This window comes from Oncorhynchus gorbuscha, unplaced genomic scaffold, assembly GCF_021184085.1.
Source record: "Oncorhynchus gorbuscha isolate QuinsamMale2020 ecotype Even-year unplaced genomic scaffold, OgorEven_v1.0 Un_scaffold_2340, whole genome shotgun sequence".
NCBI classification, from domain to species: domain Eukaryota; kingdom Metazoa; phylum Chordata; class Actinopteri; order Salmoniformes; family Salmonidae; genus Oncorhynchus; species Oncorhynchus gorbuscha.
In genome coordinates this window covers 22,501-42,500 of record NW_025746884.1, presented here as the reverse complement: position 1 = coordinate 42,500, position 20,000 = coordinate 22,501, and the positions used below count along the sequence as shown (strand labels likewise).

At 42.7% G+C, this 20,000-nt stretch overlaps 2 protein-coding genes across 3 annotated transcripts in view; both read left to right on the top strand.

The window, feature by feature from the left end:
* Window positions 1–20,000, top strand: part of LOC124025673 (RNA-binding motif, single-stranded-interacting protein 3-like) — a 45,331-nt gene that overhangs the window by 19,370 nt on the left and 5,961 nt on the right. The gene's annotated exons all lie outside the window — the stretch shown is intronic.
* On the top strand, window positions 8,405–10,126 carry LOC124025672 (nuclear factor 7, brain-like). Its single transcript, XM_046339011.1, has 2 exons — window positions 8,405–8,649; window positions 8,986–10,126. The coding sequence occupies exons 1-2, from the start codon at window positions 8,405–8,407 to the stop codon at window positions 10,124–10,126; spliced, it is 1,386 nt and encodes a 461-aa protein (XP_046194967.1).

The window sequence follows — 20,000 nt, the reverse complement described above, 5'->3', positions numbered from 1 at the left end:
GCCCACTAGATCAGACCTGGGAAGAGGAGTAGAGGAAGAGCCCACTAGATCAGACCTGGGAAGAGGAGTAGAGGAAGAGCCCACTAGATCAGACCTGGGAAGAGGAGTAGAGGAAGAGCCCACTAGATCAGACCTGGGAAGAGGAGTAGAGGAAGAGCCCACTAGATCAGACCTGGGAAGAGGAGTAGAGGAAGAGCCCACTAGATCAGACCTGGGAAGAGGAGTAGAGGAAGAGCCCACTAGATCAGACCTGGGAAGAGGAGTAGAGGAAGAGCCCACTAGATCAGACCTGGGAAGAGGAGTAGAGGAAGAGCCCACTAGATCAGACCTGGGAAGAGGCGTAGAGGAAGAGCCCACTAGATCAGACCTGGGAAGAGGAGTAGAGGAAGAGCCCACTAGATCAGACCTGGGAAGAGGAGTAGAGGAAGAGCCCACTAGATCAGACCTGGGAAGAGGAGTAGAGGAAGAGCCCACTAGATCAGACCTGGGAAGAGGAGTAGAGGAAGAGCCCACTAGATATTATTATTATTATTATTATTATTATCAGACCTGGGAAGAGGAGTAGAGGAAGAGCCCACTAGATCAGACCTGGGAAGAGGAGTAGAGGAAGAGCCCACTAGATCAGACCTGGGAAGAGGAGTAGAGGAAGAGCTCACTAGATCAGACCTGGGAAGAGGAGTAGAGGAAGAGCCCACTAGATCAGACCTGGGAAGAGGAGTAGAGGAAGAGCCCACTAGATCAGACCTGGGAAGAGGAGTAGAGGAAGAGCCCACTAGATCAGACCTGGGAAGAGGAGTAGAGGAAGAGCCCACTAGATCAGACCTGGGAAGAGGAGTAGAGGAAGAGCCCACTAGATCAGACCTGGGAAGAGGAGTAGAGGAAGAGCCCACTAGATCAGACCTGGGAAGAGGAGTAGAGGAAGAGCCCACTAGATCAGACCTGGGAAGAGGAGTAGAGGAAGAGCCCACTAGATCAGACCTGGGAAGAGGAGTAGAGGAAGAGCCCACTAGATCAGACCTGGGAAGAGGAGTAGAGGAAGAGCCCACTAGATCAGACCTGGGAAGAGGAGTAGAGGAAGAGCCCACTAGATCAGACCTGGGAAGAGGAGTAGAGGAAGAGCCCACTAGATCAGACCTGGGAAGAGGAGTAGAGGAAGAGCCCACTAGATCAGACCTGGGAAGAGGAGTAGAGGAAGAGCCCACTAGATCAGACCTGGGAAGAGGAGTAGAGGAAGAGCCCACTAGATCAGACCTGGGAAGAGTGGCGGAGAAGTGAAAGGAGAACACATTGTGTAGTAGCAAGTCTAAGCCTGTTACCTGATCCCATAGACTGTATCGCAAATGGAACCCTGTTCCCTATATATTGCCCCATAGGCTCTGGTCAAAAGTAGTGCACTAAATTGGGAATAGTCTGCTACTTGGGAGGGAGACGTAGTCTTGTTGCTGCGTAGTGAAATCCCTGCAAGAAAACAAAGGCAGAGAAAAGACATTGGAATTAAAATGGCAAAAATAGGGATAGATACAGAGGGAGGGAGACAGAGAGAGACACACTGAGATAGAGAAATATAATATCTATATATATATATAGGGAGAGAGAGAGAGACACACTGAGATAGAGAAATATATATATATATATATATATATATATATATAGGGAGAGAGGTGCTACTATGCAATTATCTAGTGTCCACTTAGCTCAGTGTCTCCCTCCTGCTGGTTAACAGAGATCACCTTGGTATCTAGTGTCCACTTACCTCAGTGTCTGCTGCTATAGCTGGTTTATAGAGATCACCTTGGTATCTAGTGTCCACTTACCTCAGTGTCTGCTGTTATAGCTGGTTTATAGAGATCAGCAGACATTAGCAGCAGGTTAGGGATCTCTGAGCTACATTCTGTATTCCATCCCTACATTCTGTATTCCATTCCTACATTCTGTATTCCATCCCTACATTCTGTATTATATCCCTACATTCTGTATTCCATCCCTACATTCTGTATTCCATCCCTACATTCTGTATTCCATCCCTACATTCTGTATCCTATCCCTACATTCTGTATCCTATCCCTACATTCTGTATTCCATCCCTACATTCTGTATTCCATCCCTACATTCTGTATTCCATCCCTACATTCTGTATTCCATCCCTACATTCTGTATTCCATCCCTACATTCTGTATTCCATCCCTACATTCTGTATTCCATCCCTACATTCTGTATTCCATCCCTACATTCTGTATTATATCCCTACATTCTGTATTCCATTCCTACATTCTGTATTCCATCCCTACATTCTGTATCCTATCCCTACATTCTGTATTCCATCCCTACATTCTGTATTCCATCCCTACATTCTGTATTCCATCCCTACATTCTGTATTCCATCCCTACATTCTGTATTCCATCCCTACATTCTGTATTCCATCCCTACATTCTGTATTCCATCCCTACATTCTGTATTCCATCCCTACATTCTGTATTCCATCCCTACATTCTGTATTCCATCCCTACATTCTGTATTCCATCCCTACATTCTGTATTCCATCCCTACATTCTGTATTCCATCCCTACATTCTGTATTCCATCCCTACATTCTGTATTATATCCCTACATTCTGTATTCCATTCCTACATTCTGTATTCCATCCCTACATTCTGTATCCTATCCCTACATTCTGTATTCCATCCCTACATTCTGTATTCCATCCCTACATTCTGTATTCCATCCCTACATTCTGTATTCCATCCCTACATTCTGTATTCCATCCCTACATTCTGTATTCCATCCCTACATTCTGTATTCCATCCCTACATTCTGTATTCCATCCCTACATTCTGTATTCCATCCCTACATTCTGTATTCCATCCCTACATTCTGTATTCCATCCCTACATTCTGTATTCCATCCCTACATTCTGTATTCCATCCCTACATTCTGTATTCCATCCCTACATTCTGTATTCCATTCCTACATTCTGTATCCTATCCCTACATTCTGTATTCCATCCCTACATTCTGTATTCCATCCCTACATTCTGTATTATATCCCTACATTCTGTATTCCATCCCTACATTCTGTATTCCATCCCTACATTCTGTATTCCATCCCTACATTCTGTATTCCATCCCTACATTCTGTATTCCATCCCTACATTCTGTATTCCATCCCTACATTCTGTATTCCATCCCTACATTCTGTATTCCATCCCTACATTCTGTATTCCATCCCTACATTCTGTATTCCATCCCTACATTCTGTATTCCATCCCTACATTCTGTATTCCATCCCTACATTCTGTATTCCATCCCTACATTCTGTATTCCATCCCATCCCTACATTCTGTATTCCATCCCTACATTCTGTATTCCATCCCTACATTCTGTATTCCATTCCATTCTACATTCTGTATTCCATCCCTACATTCTGTATCCTATCCCTACATTCTGTATTCCATCCCTACATTCTGTATTCCATCCCTACATTCTGTATTCCATCCCTACATTCTGTATTCCATCCCTACATTCTGTATTCCATCCCTACATTCTGTATTCCATCCCTACATTCTGTATTCCATCCCTACATTCTGTATTCCATCCCTACATTCTGTATTCCATCCCTACATTCTGTATTCCATCCCTACATTCTGTATTCCATCCCTACATTCTGTATTCCATCCCTACATTCTGTATTCCATCCCTACATTCTGTATTCCATCCCTACATTCTGTATTCCATCCCTACATTCTGTATTCCATTCCTACATTCTGTATTCCATCCCTACATTCTGTATCCTATCCCTACATTCTGTATTCCATCCCTACATTCTGTATTCCATCCCTACATTCTGTATTCCATCCCTACATTCTGTATTCCATCCCTACATTCTGTATTCCATCCCTACATTCTGTATTCCATCCCTACATTCTGTATTCCATCCCTACATTCTGTATTCCATCCCTACATTCTGTATTCCATCCCTACATTCTGTATTCCATCCCTACATTCTGTATTCCATCCCTACATTCTGTATTCCATCCCTACATTCTGTATTCCATCCCTACATTCTGTATTCCATCCCTACATTCTGTATTCCATCCCTACATTCTGTATTCCATTCCTACATTCTGTATCCTATCCCTACATTCTGTATTCCATCCCTACATTCTGTATTCCATCCCTACATTCTGTATTATATCCCTACATTCTGTATTCCATCCCTACATTCTGTATTCCATCCCTACATTCTGTATTCCATCCCTACATTCTGTATTCCATCCCTACATTCTGTATTCCATCCCTACATTCTGTATTCCATCCCTACATTCTGTATTCCATCCCTACATTCTGTATTCCATCCCTACATTCTGTATTCCATCCCTACATTCTGCATTCCATCCCTACATTCTGTATTCCATCCCTACATTCTGTATTCCATCCCTACATTCTGTATTCCATCCCTACATTCTGTATTCCATCCCTACATTCTGTATTCCATTCCTACATTCTGTATTCCATCCCTACATTCTGTATCCTATCCCTACATTCTGTATTCCATCCCTACATTCTGTATTCCATCCCTACATTCTGTATTCCATCCCTACATTCTGTATTCCATCCCTACATTCTGTATTCCATCCCTACATTCTGTATTCCATCCCTACATTCTGTATTCCATCCCTACATTCTGTATTCCATCCCTACATTCTGTATTCCATCCCTACATTCTGTATTCCATCCCTACATTCTGTATTCCATCCCTACATTCTGTATTCCATCCCTACATTCTGTATTCCATCCCTACATTCTGTATTCCATCCCTACATTCTGTATTCCATTCCTACATTCTGTATCCTATCCCTACATTCTGTATTCCATCCCTACATTCTGTATTCCATCCCTACATTCTGTATTATATCCCTACATTCTGTATTCCATCCCTACATTCTGTATTCCATCCCTACATTCTGTATTCCATCCCTACATTCTGTATTCCATCCCTACATTCTGTATTCCATCCCTACATTCTGTATTCCATCCCTACATTCTGTATTCCATCCCTACATTCTGTATTCCATCCCTACATTCTGTATTCCATCCCTACATTCTGTATTCCATCCCTACATTCTGTATTCCATCCCTACATTCTGTATTCCATCCCTACATTCTGTATCCTATCCCTACATTCTGTATTCCATCCCTACATTCTGTATTCCATCCCTACATTCTGTATCCTATCCCTACATTCTGTATTCCATCCCTACATTCTGTATTCCATCCCTACATTCTGTATTCCATCCCTACATTCTGTATTCCATCCCTACATTCTGTATTCCATCCCTACATTCTGTATCCTATCCCTACATTCTGTATTCCATCCCTACATTCTGTATTCCATCCCTACATTCTGTATTCCATCCAACGTCCTGCTACTCATGCCAGGAATATAGTATATGCATGTGATTAGTACGTGTGGATAGAAATCACTCTGAAGTTTCTAAAACTGGTTAAATGATGTCTGTGACTATAACAGAACGTGTGTAGCAGGCAAAACCCCAAGGAAAACTGTTCACAAAAAACAAAAACAAATATCCCTCCGCCAGTACTCTGTTTTGTCTATGGCAAGGGAAAATAAATTGCTCCCAGTTTACAGTTCCTACAGCTTCCACACGATGTCGCCAGTGTTGGAAATTGGGTTGAAGTTAATCCTTGGTGAAATGAAGAATAGACACTTCCTGTCATCGGGTACACCGGAGGAAGTTTTGAAAGAGATAATATCGACCAAGATTTCAAGACTTGCTGCTATTGAATACACATCGCCCCGTGATCAATTTGATTGATTATTAACGTTTACTAATACCTAAAGTTGGATTACAAAAGTAGTTTGAAGTTTTTTGTCAAAGTTTATAGGCAACTTTTTTAATTTAAAAAAATGACGTTGCGTTTTGGAAAGCTGTTTTTTCCTGGATCAGACGGGCTTCATAAATTGACATTTTGGGTATACATGGACGGATTTAATCGAAAAAAAGACGCAATTGTGATGTTTATGGGACATATAGGAGTGCCAACAAAGAATCTCGTCAAAGGTAATGAATGTTTTATATTTTATTTCTGCGTTTTGTGTAGCGCCGGCTATGCTAATTATTTTGTTTACGTCCCCTTCAGGTATTTCGGGGGGTTGCATGATATCAGATAATAGCTTCTCATGCTTTCGCCCGAAAAGCATTTTTTAAAATCTGACATGTTGGCTAGATTCACAACGAGTGTAGCTTTAATTGAGTACCCTGCATGTGTGTTTTAATGAAAGTTTGAGTTGTATCGAGTACTATTAGTTGTCACTCTGAAATTTCCCCTGAAGTTGATCCATGTACAGGGACAGCAGCCATAAAAAGATTATGACTTCCCCTGGTCTAGGTGTAATATTCTCTATTTCTCTCTCTCACACACACACACACACACACACACGCACACACACACACACACACACACACACACACACACACACACACACACACACACACACACACACACACACACACACACACACACACACACACACACACACACACACACAACAGACAGACGTTATGTTTTTCTATCCTTCTGGGGACCCTAAAAGCTATTTCCATTAAAAAAAGCTATTTCCTATTTCCCCTAACCCCTAACCCTAAATCTAACCCCTAACCCTAAACCTAACCCTCAACCTAACCCCTTAACCTAACTCCAAACCCTAAACCTAACCCCTAACCCTAAACAATAACCCTTAAATGACCTTTACCATAACCCTTACCCTAACCTGTAACCCTAAACCCTAACCCCTAACCCTAAACAATAACCCTTAAAATAACCTTTACCCTAACCCTTACCCTAACCTGTAACCCTAAACCCTAACCCCTAACCTTGAACAATAACCCTTAAAATAAACCTTACCCTAACCTATAACCCTAACCCTTACCCTAACCTATAACCCTAACCTATAACCCTTACCCTAACCTATAACCCTAACCCTAACCCTTACCCTAACCTATAACCCTAACCCTTACCCTAACCTATAACCCTAACCCCTAACATTTTACCCTAACCCTAATTCTAACCCTAACCCTAAACCAAACCCCTAACCCTAATTCTAATCCTAACCCTAATCCAAACCCCTAACCCTAATTCTAATCCTAACCCTAATTCAAACCCCTAACCCTAATTCTAATCCTAACCATAACCCTAATCCAAACCCCTAACCCTAATTCTAAACCTAACCCTAATTGAAACCCCTAACCCTAATTCTAATCCTAACCCTAAACCAAACCCCTAACCCTAATTCTAATCCTAACCCTAATCCAAACCCCTAACCCTAATTCTAATCCTAATCCAAACCCCTAACCCTAATTCTAATCCTAACCCTAATTCAAACCCCTAACCCTAATTCTAATCCTAACCATAACCCTAATCCAAACCCCTAACCCTAATTCTAAACCTAACCCTAATCCAAACCCCTAAATCTAATTCTAATCCTAACCCTAAACCAAACCCCTAACCCTAATCGAAACCCCTAACCCTAATTCTAATCCTAACCCTAAACCAAACCCCTAACCCTAATCCAAACCCCTAACCCTAATTCTAATCCTTACCCTAATCCAAACCCCTAAATTTAAAAAAGCCTTTGTCCTCATGGGGACTTGGCCCCAGGAGAGAGCATATTTTCCTTGTTACCTTACTTGTGGGGACTTCTGAGGCTTTTATGTCCCCACAAGGATAGGAGAACCAAGCCACCCACATTACTGTGGTGTCAACAGGGAGTTATTGTTTATTGTTGTCACTAGTACCAACAGAGGTGTGATCATTCCCTGTATGTTTTGAGCTGACCGATACCAGTAAAAATAAACTTAAAAGTCATTATATATAACAGCTATTACATTCCAATCGTTCTCCTGTAGTTACACCACTACACAAGTTCAACCAATCGCTTTTCCTGCGTGAATAAAAGGCTCCTTGATAACCAGCAATGTAACTGTCCTCAAACGTCATCGCTGATTGGCTGATCAGGGTTTTTGATGGCGTCAACTGAAAGACACAACTTCCCTGTCTAACCGCTCTTGGTTGTCTGTCAACTCTGAGGGCCAAGCTGAGTACAGCTCACTGCTGTTAAACGTTGAGCTCTACGGTGTTCCCCTCAGGTGGACCCCACAACGATTTCATTTGGATTCATGTGGACCGAGAGATATTAGAAGGACATACCATCGTCAGAACTGTCATCTCCAAGTGCAGCTTCACCTTTTTTTGGGGTGGATTTGGGACTGTATTTGAGTGGTTTGCATCTGAAAGTGGAGTGGTTTGAGTGGTTGTAAAGTGGAAGCTGTGGAGAGTAAAGCACAGAAGCTGTTTTACAGAACGAGGAGAGGCAACGGTGTGAGACAATGGCATCCGGATCATCTCTACCAGAGGACAGGTTCTCCTGTCCCATCTGCTGTGACATCTTCAAGGATCCTGTCGTCCTGGCATGTGGCCACAGCTTCTGTGAAGTCTGTCAGCAGGAATACTGGGCAGATAAGAAACCTTGGAAATGTCCATTTTGTAGGAGAAGATTCCCCGTAGCTATGACTCAACCTCCTCGTAACCTGGCGTTAAATGACGCGTGTGAGGCCTTCTTACAGGAGAGGAGGCAGAGAGCTTCATCTGGGTCTGAGATACAGGACAGGAGTCGGAGAGCTTCATCTGGGTCTGAGATACAGGACAGGAGTCAGAGAGCTTCATCTGGGTCTGAGATACAGGATGGAAGTCAGAGAGCTTCATCTGGGTCTGAGATACAGGACGGGAGTCAGAGAGCTTCATCTGGCTCGGAGGTGCTCTGCAGTCAGAGAGCTTCATCTGGCTCTGAGGTGCTCTGCAGTCAGAGAGCTTCATCTGGCTCTGAGGTGCTCTGCAGTCAGAGAGCTTCATCTGGCTCGGAGGTGCTCTGCAGTCAGAGAGCTTCATCTGGCTCTGAGGTGCTCTGCAGTCAGAGAGCTTCATCTGGCTCGGAGGTGCTCTGCAGTCTGCACGGTGAGAAATTCAAACTCTTCTGTCTGAAGTACAATCAGCCCGTCTGCTTGGTGTGTCGAGATTCAAAAGTCCATAAATCTCACGACTGTGTCCCCGTAGACGAGGTTGTCCAGGATCTTAAGGAGGAACTCCACACCGCCCTGAAGCCTTTACAGAAGAACCTAGAGGTCTTTAACAACGTTAAACTAGCCTGTGATAAAACAGCAGAACACATGAAGAGTCAGGTCCAGCACACAGAGAAACAGATTAGGAAAGAGTTTGAGAAGCTTCACCAGTTTCTACGAGATGAAGAGGCAGCCAGGATAGCTGCACTGAGGGAGGAAGAGGAGCAGAAGAGTCAGATGATGAGGAAGAAGATTGACGAGATGAGCAGAAAGACATCATACCTTTCAGATGCAATCAGAACCATAGAGGAGGAGCTGAAAGATGAAGACATCTCATTCCTGCAGAACTTCAGGACCACAAAGGAAAGATCCCAGTACACACTGCTGGATCCACAGCTGGTCTCAGGAGTTCTGATAGACAAGGCCAAACACCTGGGCAACCTGCAGTTCAGAGTCTGGGAGAAGATGCTGGGGATCCTCAAATACACTCCTGTGATTCTGGACCCAAACACTGCACATCCCAGTCTCTCTCTGACTGATGATCTGACCACTGTGAGAAGACCAGGCACGTCCCAGCAGTTCGTTAACAACCCAGAGCGATTTATGAGGTACACAAATGTTCTTGGCTCCGAGGGGTTCAGCTCAGGAATACACAGCTGGGAGCTGGAGGCGGGGGACCATCCTGACTGGGTTTTGGGCGTGGCTAAAGAGTCCATAGACAGGAAGCGGGAGTGTAATGCGACACCAAAGGATGGAATGTGGTGTATATCACAGCACGGTGGGAAGTACATAGGAGGAGGAGGTGACATCATCGCTCTGAAGAGGAGACCCCAGAGGATCAGAGTGCAGCTGGACTACAACAGAGGGGAGGTGTCCTTCTACCACCCCAAATACATGACACCTGTCTACACTCTTAACGTTAGAGCTACTGAGAGACTGTTCCCATACTTTAATATTGGGAATGTGGCTAATGGCAACAACCCTGGTATTTAGATCTACTGAGAGACTGTTCCCATACTTTAATATTGGGAATGTGGCTAATGGCAACAACCCTGGTATTTAGATCTACTGAGAGACTGTTCCCATACTTTAATATTGGGAATGTGGCTAATGGCAACAACCCTGGTATTTAGATCTACTGAGAGACTGTTCCCATACTTTAATATTGGGAATGTGGCTAATGGCAACAACCCTGGTATTTAGATCTACTGAGAGACTGTTCCCATACTTTAATATTGGGAATGTGGCTAATGGCAACAACCCTGGTATTTAGATCTACTGAGAGACTGTTCCCATACTTTAATATTGGGAATGTGGCTAATGGCAACAACCCTGGTATTTAGATCTACTGAGAGACTGTTCCCATACTTTAATATTGGGAATGTGGCTAATGGCAACAACCCTGGTATTTAGATCTACTGAGAGACTGTTCCCATACTTTAATATTGGGAATGTGGCTAATGGCAACAACCCTGGTATTTAGATCTACTGAGAGACTGTTCCCATACTTTAATATTGGGAATGTGGCTAATGGCAACAACCCTGGTATTTAGATCTACTGAGAGACTGTTCCCATACTTTAATATTGGGAATGTGGCTAATGGCAACAACCCTGGTATTTAGATCTACTGAGAGACTGTTCCCATACTTTAATATTGGGAATGTGGCTAATGGCAACAACCCTGGTATTTAGATCTACTGAGAGACTGTTCCCATACTTTAATATTGGGAATGTGGCTAATGGCAACAACCCTGGTATTTAGATCTACTGAGAGACTGTTCCCATACTTTAATATTGGGAATGTGGCTAATGGCAACAACCCTGGTATTTAGATCTACTGAGAGACTGTTCCCATACTTTAATATTGGGAATGTGGCTAATGGCAACAACCCTGGTATTTAGATCTACTGAGAGACTGTTCCCATACTTTAATATTGGGAATGTGGCTAATGGCAACAACCCAGGTATTTAGATCTACTGAGAGACTGTTCCCATACTTTAATATTGGGAATGTGGCTAATGGCAACAACCCTGGTATTTAGATCTACTGAGAGACTGTTCCCATACTTTAATATTGGGAATGTGGCTAATGGCAACAACCCTGGTATTTAGATCTGCCAATCCAAAGTGTCTCTGAAAGTGAAGTAAACCCTGTGTGTGTGTGTGTGTGTGTGTGTGTGTGTGTGTGTGTGTGTGTGTGTGTGTGTGTGTGTGTGTGTGTGTGTGTGTGTGTGTGTGTGTGTGTGTGTGTGTGTGTGTGTGTGTGTGTGTGTGTGTGTGTGTGTGTGTGTGTGTGTGTGTGTGAAACATGTGTCAGTTCGGTGGACATTATCAGGAGGTCATTTTGGGGGTTAAGATAATACACACATCATTTTTAGAAACTACAGGACTGAAATATCCCCACGCTATGTGCTTCCCTTTTAATTAAGAATCAATTAAGAATACATTCTGTAAGAATCAATTAAGAATCCATTGTTTAAGAATCAATCAAGAAAACATTCTATAAGAATCAATTAAGAATACATTGTTTAAGAATCAATTAAGAAAACATTCTATAAGAATCAATTAAGAATACATTGTTTAAGAATCAATTAAGAAAACATTCTATAAGAATCAATTAAGAATACATTGTTTAAGAATCAATTAAGAAAACATTCTATAAGAATCAATTAAGAATACATTGTTTAAGAATCAATTAAGAATACATTCTATAAGAATCAATTAAGAATACATTCTATAAGAATCAATTAAGAATACATTTTATAAGAATCAATTAAGAATACATTCTATAAGAATCAATTACGAATACATTGTTTAAGAATCAATTAAGAATACATTGTTTAAGAATCAATTAAGAAAACATTCTATAAGAATCAATTAAGAATACATTGTTTAAGAATCAATTAAGAAAACATTCTATAAGAATCAATTAAGAATACATTGTTTAAGATTCAATTAAGAATACATTCTATAAGAATCAATTAAGAAAACATTCTATAAAAATCAATTAAGAATACATTGTTTAAGAATCTATTAAGAATACATTCTATAAGAATGAATAAGAATACATTCTATAAGAATCAATTAAGAATACATTCTATAAGAATCAATTAAGAATACATTCTATAAGAATCAATTAAGAATACATTTTATAAGAATCAATTAAGAATACATTCTATAAGAATCAATTAAGAATACATTCTATAAGAATCAATTAAGAATACATTTTATAAGAATCAATTAAGAATACATTCTATAAGAATCAATTACGAATACATTGTTTAAGAATCAATTAAGAATACATTGTTTAAGAATCAATTAAGAAAACATTCTATAAGAATCAATTAAGAATACATTGTTTAAGAATCAATTAAGAAAACATTCTATAAGAATCAATTAAGAATACATTGTTTAAGATTCAATTAAGAATACATTCTATAAGAATCAATTAAGAAAACATTCTATAAAAATCAATTAAGAATACATTGTTTAAGAATCTATTAAGAATACATTCTATAAGAATGAATAAGAATACATTCTATAAGAATCAATTAAGAATACATTCTATAAGAATCAATTAAGAATACATTCTATAAGAATCAATTAAGAATACATTTTATAAGAATCAATTAAGAATACATTCTATAAGAATCAATTAAGAATACATTCTATAAGAATCAATTAAGAATACATTTTATAAGAATCAATTAAGAATACATTCTATAAGAATCAATTACGAATACATTGTTTAAGAATCAATTACATTTACATTTACATTTAAGTCATTTAGCAGACGCTCTTATCCAGAGCGACTTACAAATTGGTGCATTCACCTTATGACATCCAGTGGGACAGTCACTTAACAATAGTGCATCTAAAACTTAGGGGGGGTGGGGTGAGAGGGATTACTTAACCTATCCTAGGTATTCCTTAAAGAGGTGGGGTTTCAGGTGTCTCCGGAAGGTGGTGATTGACTCCGCTGTCCTGGCGTCGTGAGGGAGTTTGTTCCACCATTGGGGGGCCAGGGCAGCGAACAGTTTTGACTGGGCTGAGCGGGAGCTGTACTTCCTCAGTGGTAGGGAGGCGAGCAGGCCAGAGGTGGATGAACGCAGTGCCCTTGTTTGGGTGTAGGGCCTGATCAGAGCCTGGAGGTACTGAGGTGCCGTTCCCCTCACAGCTCCGTAGGCAAGCACCATGGTCTTGTAGCTGGTGCGAGCTTCAACTGGAAGCCAGTGGAGAGAACGGAGGAGCGGGGTGACGTGAGAGAACTTGGGAAGGTTGAACACCAGACGGGCTGCGGCGTTCTGGATGAGTTGAAGGGGTTTAATGGCACAGGCAGGGAGCCCAGCCAACAGCGAGTTGCAGTAATCCAGACGGGAGATGACAAGTGCCTGGATTAGGACCTGCGCCGCTTCCTGTGTGAGGCAGGGTCGTACTCTGCGGATGTTGTAGAGCATGAACCTACAGGAACGGGCCACCGCCTTGATGTTAGTTGAGAACGACAGGGTGTTGTCCAGGATCACGCCAAGGTTCTTGGCGCTCTGGGAGGAGGACACAATGGAGTTGTCAACCGTGATGGCGAGATCATGGAACGGGCAGTCCTTCCCCGGGAGGAAGAGCAGCTCCGTCTTGCCGAGGTTCAGCTTGAGGTGGTGATCCGTCATCCACACTGATATGTCTGCCAGACATGCAGAGATGCGATTCGCCACCTGGTCATCAGAAGGGGGAAAGGAGAAGATTAATTGTGTGTCGTCTGCATAGCAATGATAAGAGAGACCATGTGAGGTTATGACAGAGCCAAGTGACTTGGTGTATAGCGAGAATAGGAGAGGGCCAAGAACAGAGCCCTGGGGGACACCAGTGGTGAGAGCGCGTGGTGAGGAGACAGATTCTCGCCACGCCACCTGGTAGGAGCGACCTGTCAGGTAGGACGCAATCCAAGCGTGGGCCGCGCCGGAGATGCCCAACTCGGAGAGGGTGGAGAGGAGGATCTGATGGTTCACAGTATCGAAGGCAGCCGATAGATCTAGAAGGATGAGAGCAGAGGAGAGAGAGTTAGCTTTAGCAGTGCGGAGCGCCTCCGTGATACAGAGGAGAGCAGTCTCAGTTGAATGACTAGTCTTGAAACCTGACTGATTTGGATCAAGAAGGTCATTCAGAGAGAGATAGCGGGAGAGCTGGCCAAGGACAGCACGTTCAAGAGTTTTGGAGAGAAAAGAAAGAAGGGATACTGGTCTGTAATTGTTGACATCGGAGGGATCGAGTGTAGGTTTTTTCAGAAGGGGTGCAACTCTCGCTCTCTTGAAGACGGAAGGGACGTAGCCAACGGTCAGGGATGAGTTGATGAGCGAGGTGAGGTAAGGGAGAAGGTCTCCGGAAATGGTCTGGAGAAGAGAGGAGGGGATAGGGTCAAGCGGGCAGGTTGTTGGGCGGCCGGCCGTCACAAGACGCGAGATTTCATCTGGAGAGAGAGGGGAGAAAGAGGTCAGAGCACAGGGTAGGGCAGTGTGAGCAGAACCAGCAGTGTCGTTTGACTTAGCAAACGAGGATCGGATGTCGTCGACCTTCTTTTCAAAATGGTTGACGAAGTCGTCTGCAGAGAGGGAGGAGGGGGGAGGGGGCGGAGGATTCAGGAGAGAGGAGAAGGTGGCAAAGAGCTTCCTAGGGTTAGAGGCAGCAGCTTGGAATTTAGCGTGGTAGAAAGTGGCTTTAGCAGCAGAGACAGAGGAGGAAAATGTAGAGAGGAGGGAGTGAAAGGATGCCAGGTCCGCAGGGAGGCGAGTTTTCCTCCATTTCCGCTCGGCTGCCCGGAGCCCTGTTCTGTGAGCTCGCAATGAGTCATCGAGCCACGGAGCGGGAGGGGAGGACCGAGCCGGCCTGGAGGATAGGGGACATAGAGAGTCAAGGGATGCAGAGAGGGAGGAGAGGAGGGTTGAGGAGGCAGAATCAGGAGATAGGTGGGAGAAGGTTTGAGCGGAGGGAAGAGATGATAGGATGGAAGAGGAGAGAGTAGCGGGGGAGAGAGAGCGAAGGTTGGGACGGCGCGATACCATCCGAGTAGGGGCAGTGTGGGAGGTGTTGGATGAGAGCGAGAGGGAAAAGGATACAAGGCAGTGGTCGGAGACTTGGAGGGGAGTTGCAATGAGGTTAGTGGAAGAACAGCATCTAGTAAAGATGAGGTCGAGCGTATTGCCTGCCTTGTGAGTAGGGGGAAGGTGAGAGGGTGAGGTCAAAAGAGGAGAGGAGTGGAAAGAAGGAGGCAGAGAGGAAAGAGTCAAAGGTAGACGTGGGGAGGTTAAAGTCGCCCAGAACTGTGAGAGGTGAGCCGTCCTCAGGAAAGGAGCTTATCAAGGCATCAAGCTCATTGATGAACTCTCCGAGGGAACCTGGAGGGCGATAAATGATAAGGATGTTAAGCTTGAAAGGGCTAGTAACTGTGACAGCATGGAATTCAAAGGAGGCGATAGACAGATGGGTAAGGGGAGAAAGAGAGAATGACCACTTGGGAGAGATGAGGATCCCGGTGCCACCACCCCGCTGACCAGACGCTCTCGGGGTGTGCGAGAACACGTGGGCGGACGAAGAGAGCAGTAGGAGTAGCAGTGTTGTCTGTGGTGATCCATGTTTCCGTCAGGGCCAAGAAGTCGAGGGACTGGAGGGAGGCATAGGCTGAGATGAACTCTGCCTTGTTGACCGCAGATTGGCAGTTCCAGAGGCTACCGGAGACCTGGAACTCCACGTGGGTCGTGCGCGCTGGGACCACCAGAGTAGGGTGGCCGCGCCACGCGGTGAGGAGCGTTTGTATGGTCTGTGCAGAGAGGAGAGAACAGGGATAAACCGACACATAGTTGACAGGCTACAGAAGAGGCTACGCTAATGCAAAGGAGATTGAATGACAAGTGGACTACACGTCTCGAATGTTCAGAAAGTTAAGCTACGTAGCAAGAATCTTATTGACTAAAATGATTAAAATGATACAGTACTGCTGAAGTAGGCTAGCTGGCAGTGGCTGCGTTGTTGACACTACACTAATCAAGTCGTTCCGTTGAGTGTAATAGTTTCTGCAGTGTTGCTATTCGGGGCTAGCAGGCTAGCTAGCAGTGTTGTTTACGTTACGTTGCGTTAAAAGAACGACAATAGATGGCTAGCGAACCTAGAAAATCGCTCTAGACTACACAATTATCTTTGATACAAAGACGGCTATGTAGCTAGCTAAGTAGCTAGCTACGATCAAACAAATCAAACCGTTGTACTGTAATGAAAATGAAGTGAAAATGTGATACAACCTGTGAATGCGACCGGGTAGTTGAGTTCTATACAGAAGACGTTGGCTAGCGTTGGCTAGCTGTTGGCTAGCTAGCAGAGTCACCTACGTTAAGGACGACAAATAGCTGGCTAGCTAACCTCGGTAAATTAAGATAATCACTCTAAGACTACACACTCTAAACCTAAACAACACAATTATCTTGGATACGATGATACGATGATACGAAGACAGCAAAGACAGCTATGTAGCTAGCTAACACTAAACTAATCAAGTCGTTCAGTTGAGTGTAACAGTTTCTCCAGTGCAGCTAATCAGTGGACGTTAGCTAGCTGGCTAGTGAAGACTACGTTAGGACGGCGAAATACGATAATTACGCAATTATCTTTGATACAAAGACGGCTATGTAGCTAGCTGAGAAGAAATTGCTAAGATAAGACAAATCAAACCGTTGTGATATAATGAAATATAATGAAAAAGTTATACTACCCGTTGGAGCGACGTGCAGATGCGACCACTCGCTCCAACCGGAACCGGAACCGGTTGTTTAAGAATCAATTAAGAAAACATTCTATAAGAATCAATTAAGAATACATTGTTTAAGAATCAATTAAGAAAACATTCTATAAGAATCAATTAAGAATACATTGTTTAAGATTCAATTAAGAATACATTCTATAAGAATCAATTAAGAAAACATTCTATAAAAATCAATTAAGAATACATTGTTTAAGAATCTATTAAGAATACATTCTATAAGAATGAATAAGAATACATTCTATAAGAATCAATTAAGAATACATTGTTTAAGAATCAATCAAGAAAACATTCTATAAGAATCAATTAAGAATACATTGTTTAAGAATCAATTAAGAAAACATTCTATAAGAATCAATTAAGAATACATTCTATAAGAATGAATAAGAATACATTCTATAAGAATCTATTAAGAATACATTCTATAAGAATCAATTAAGAATCAATTGTTCAAGAATCAATTGTGCAATCAGGTGCTTCTACACCTGCATTGCTTGCTGTTTGGGGTTTTAGGCTGGGTTTCTGTACAGCACTTTGAGATATCAGCTGATGTACGAAGGGCTATATAAATACATTTGATTTGATTTGAATTAAGAATCCATTGTTTAAGAATCAATTAAGAATCCATTCTATAAGAATCAATTATCAAGGGTGAATCATGGTTGTTATTCTTACAAGAGGAGTGTGCTGTATTGGGAAAATCTCACCGTAAGAAAAGTTATTTGTTTCAAATGCAATACATTTTGTAACGTGAAAAACTGTATATTTTTTCTGATTAAAAATAAACTTACTGTAAAACTGTCTAATCTCACGCGGTGACTACTACAGTAGTGTTGACCTGTCAGTAGTGTTGACCTGTCAGTAGTGATAGACCTGTCAGTGGTGTTGACCTGTCAGTAGTGTTGACCTATCAGTAGTGTTGACCTGTCAGTAGTGTTTCCCTATCAGTAGTGTTGACCTGTCAGTGGTGTTGACCTGTCAGTAGTGTTGACCTGTCAGTAGTGATAGACCTGTCAGTAGTGATAGACCTGTCAGTAGTGTTGACCTGTCAGTAGTGTTAGACCTGTCAGTAGTGATAGACCTGTCAGTAGTGTTGACCTATCAGTAGTGTTGACCTGTCAGTAGTGTTTCCCTGTCAGTAGTGTTGACCTGTCAGTAGTGTTTTTCCCTATCAGTAGTGTTGACCTGTCAGTGGTGTTGACCTGTCAGTGGTGTTGACCTGTCAGTGGTGTTGACCTGTCAGTAGTGTTTCCCTGTCAGTAGTGTTGACCTGTCAGTGGTGTTGACCTGTCAGTAGTGTTTCCCTATCAGTAGTGTTGACCTGTCAGTGGTGTTGACCTGTCAGTAGTGTTGACCTGTCAGTAGTGTTGACCTGTCAGTAGTGTTTCCCTATCAGTGGTGTTGACCTGTCAGTAGTGTTGACCTGTCAGTAGTGATAGACCTGTCAGTAGTGTTGACCTGTCAGTAGTGTTAGACCTGTCAGTAGTGATAGACCTGTCAGTAGTGATAGACCTGTCAGTAGTGTTGACCTATCAGTAGTGTTGACCTGTCAGTAGTGTTTTTCCCTATCAGTAGTGTTGACCTGTCAGTGGTGTTGACCTGTCAGTGGTGTTGACCTGTCAGTGGTGTTGACCTGTCAGTAGTGTTTCCCTGTCAGTAGTGTTGACCTGTCAGTGGTGTTGACCTGTCAGTAGTGTTTCCCTATCAGTAGTGTTGACCTGTCAGTGGTGTTGACCTGTCAGTAGTGTTGACCTGTCAGTAGTGTTGACCTGTCAGTAGTGTTTCCCTATCAGTGGTGTTGACCTGTCAGTAGTGTTGACCTGTCAGTAGTGATAGACCTGTCAGTAGTGTTGACCTGTCAGTAGTGTTAGACCTGTCAGTAGTGATAGACCTGTCAGTAGTGATAGACCTGTCAGTAGTGTTGACCTATCAGTAGTGTTGACCTGTCAGTAGTGTTGACCTGTCAGTAGTGTTGACCTGTCAGTAGTGTTGACCTGTCAGTAGTGTTAGACCTAATAGGAGCCCATCTAATGTGTGTAAAATGTAAATGTGTTATCTCATTTAGACAGTTTTAATACAGTATCTCATTTAGACAGTTTTAATACAGTATCTCATTTAGACAGTTTTAATACAGTATCTCATTTAGACAGTTTTAATACAGTATCTCATTTAGACAGTTTTAATACAGTATCTCATTTAGACAGTTTTAATACTGTATCTCATTTAGACAGTTTTAATACAGTATCTCATTTAGACAGTTTTAATGCAGTATCTCATTTAGACAGTTTTACTACAGTATCTCATTTAGACAGTTTTACTACAGTATCTCATTTAGACAGTTTTAATACAGTATCTCATTTAGACAGTTTTACTACAGTATCTCATTTAGACAGTTTTAATACAGTATCTCATTTAGACAGTTTTAATACAGTATCTCATTTAGACAGTTTTAATACAGTATCTCATTTAGACAGTTTTAATACAGTATCTCATTTAGACAGTTTTAATACAGTATCTCATAATATTTCTAAGAACATATTTTCATCAGCATCTCCCCTCCCTCTGTTTCTCACCCCTTCTCTCTGTCTCTCTCTCACTCTCCCACTTCCCTCTCTCCCACTTCTCCCTCTCTCTCTCTCTCTCTCTCTCTCTCTCTCTCTCTCTCTCTCTCTCTCTCTCTCTCTCTCTCTCTCTCTCCTCTCTCTTCTCTCTCTCTCTCTCCCACTTCTCTCTCTCTCTCTCCCCTGTCTCTCTCTCTCTCTCTCTCCACTTCTCTCTTTCTCTCTCTCTCTCTCCCATTTCTCTCTCTCTCTCTCTCTCCCTGTCTCTCTCTCTCTCTCTCCCACTTCTCTCTCTCTCTCTCTCTCTCCCCATTTCTCTCTCTCTCTCTCCCTGTCTCTCTCTCTCTCTCTCTCCCTCTCTCTCTCTCTCTCTCTCTCTCTCTCTCTCTCTCTCTCTCTCTCTCTCTCTCTCTCTCTCTCTCTCTCTCTCCACTTCTGTCTCTCTCTCTCTCCCCCTTCTCTCTCTCTCTCTCTCTCCCTGTCTCTCTCTCTCTCCCTCCCACT

What these genes read in the sequence shown, in the direction of transcription:
- LOC124025672 (XM_046339011.1), top strand. Translation starts at nt 8,405, where the DNA reads ATGGCATCCGGATCATCTCTACCAGAGGACAGGTTCTCCTGTCCCATC. An exon ending in GCCTTCTTACAGGAGAGGAG is followed by an intron (nt 8,650 to 8,985) that starts GCAGAGAGCTTC and finishes GGTGCTCTGCAG; the next exon opens with TCAGAGAGCTTCATCTGGCT.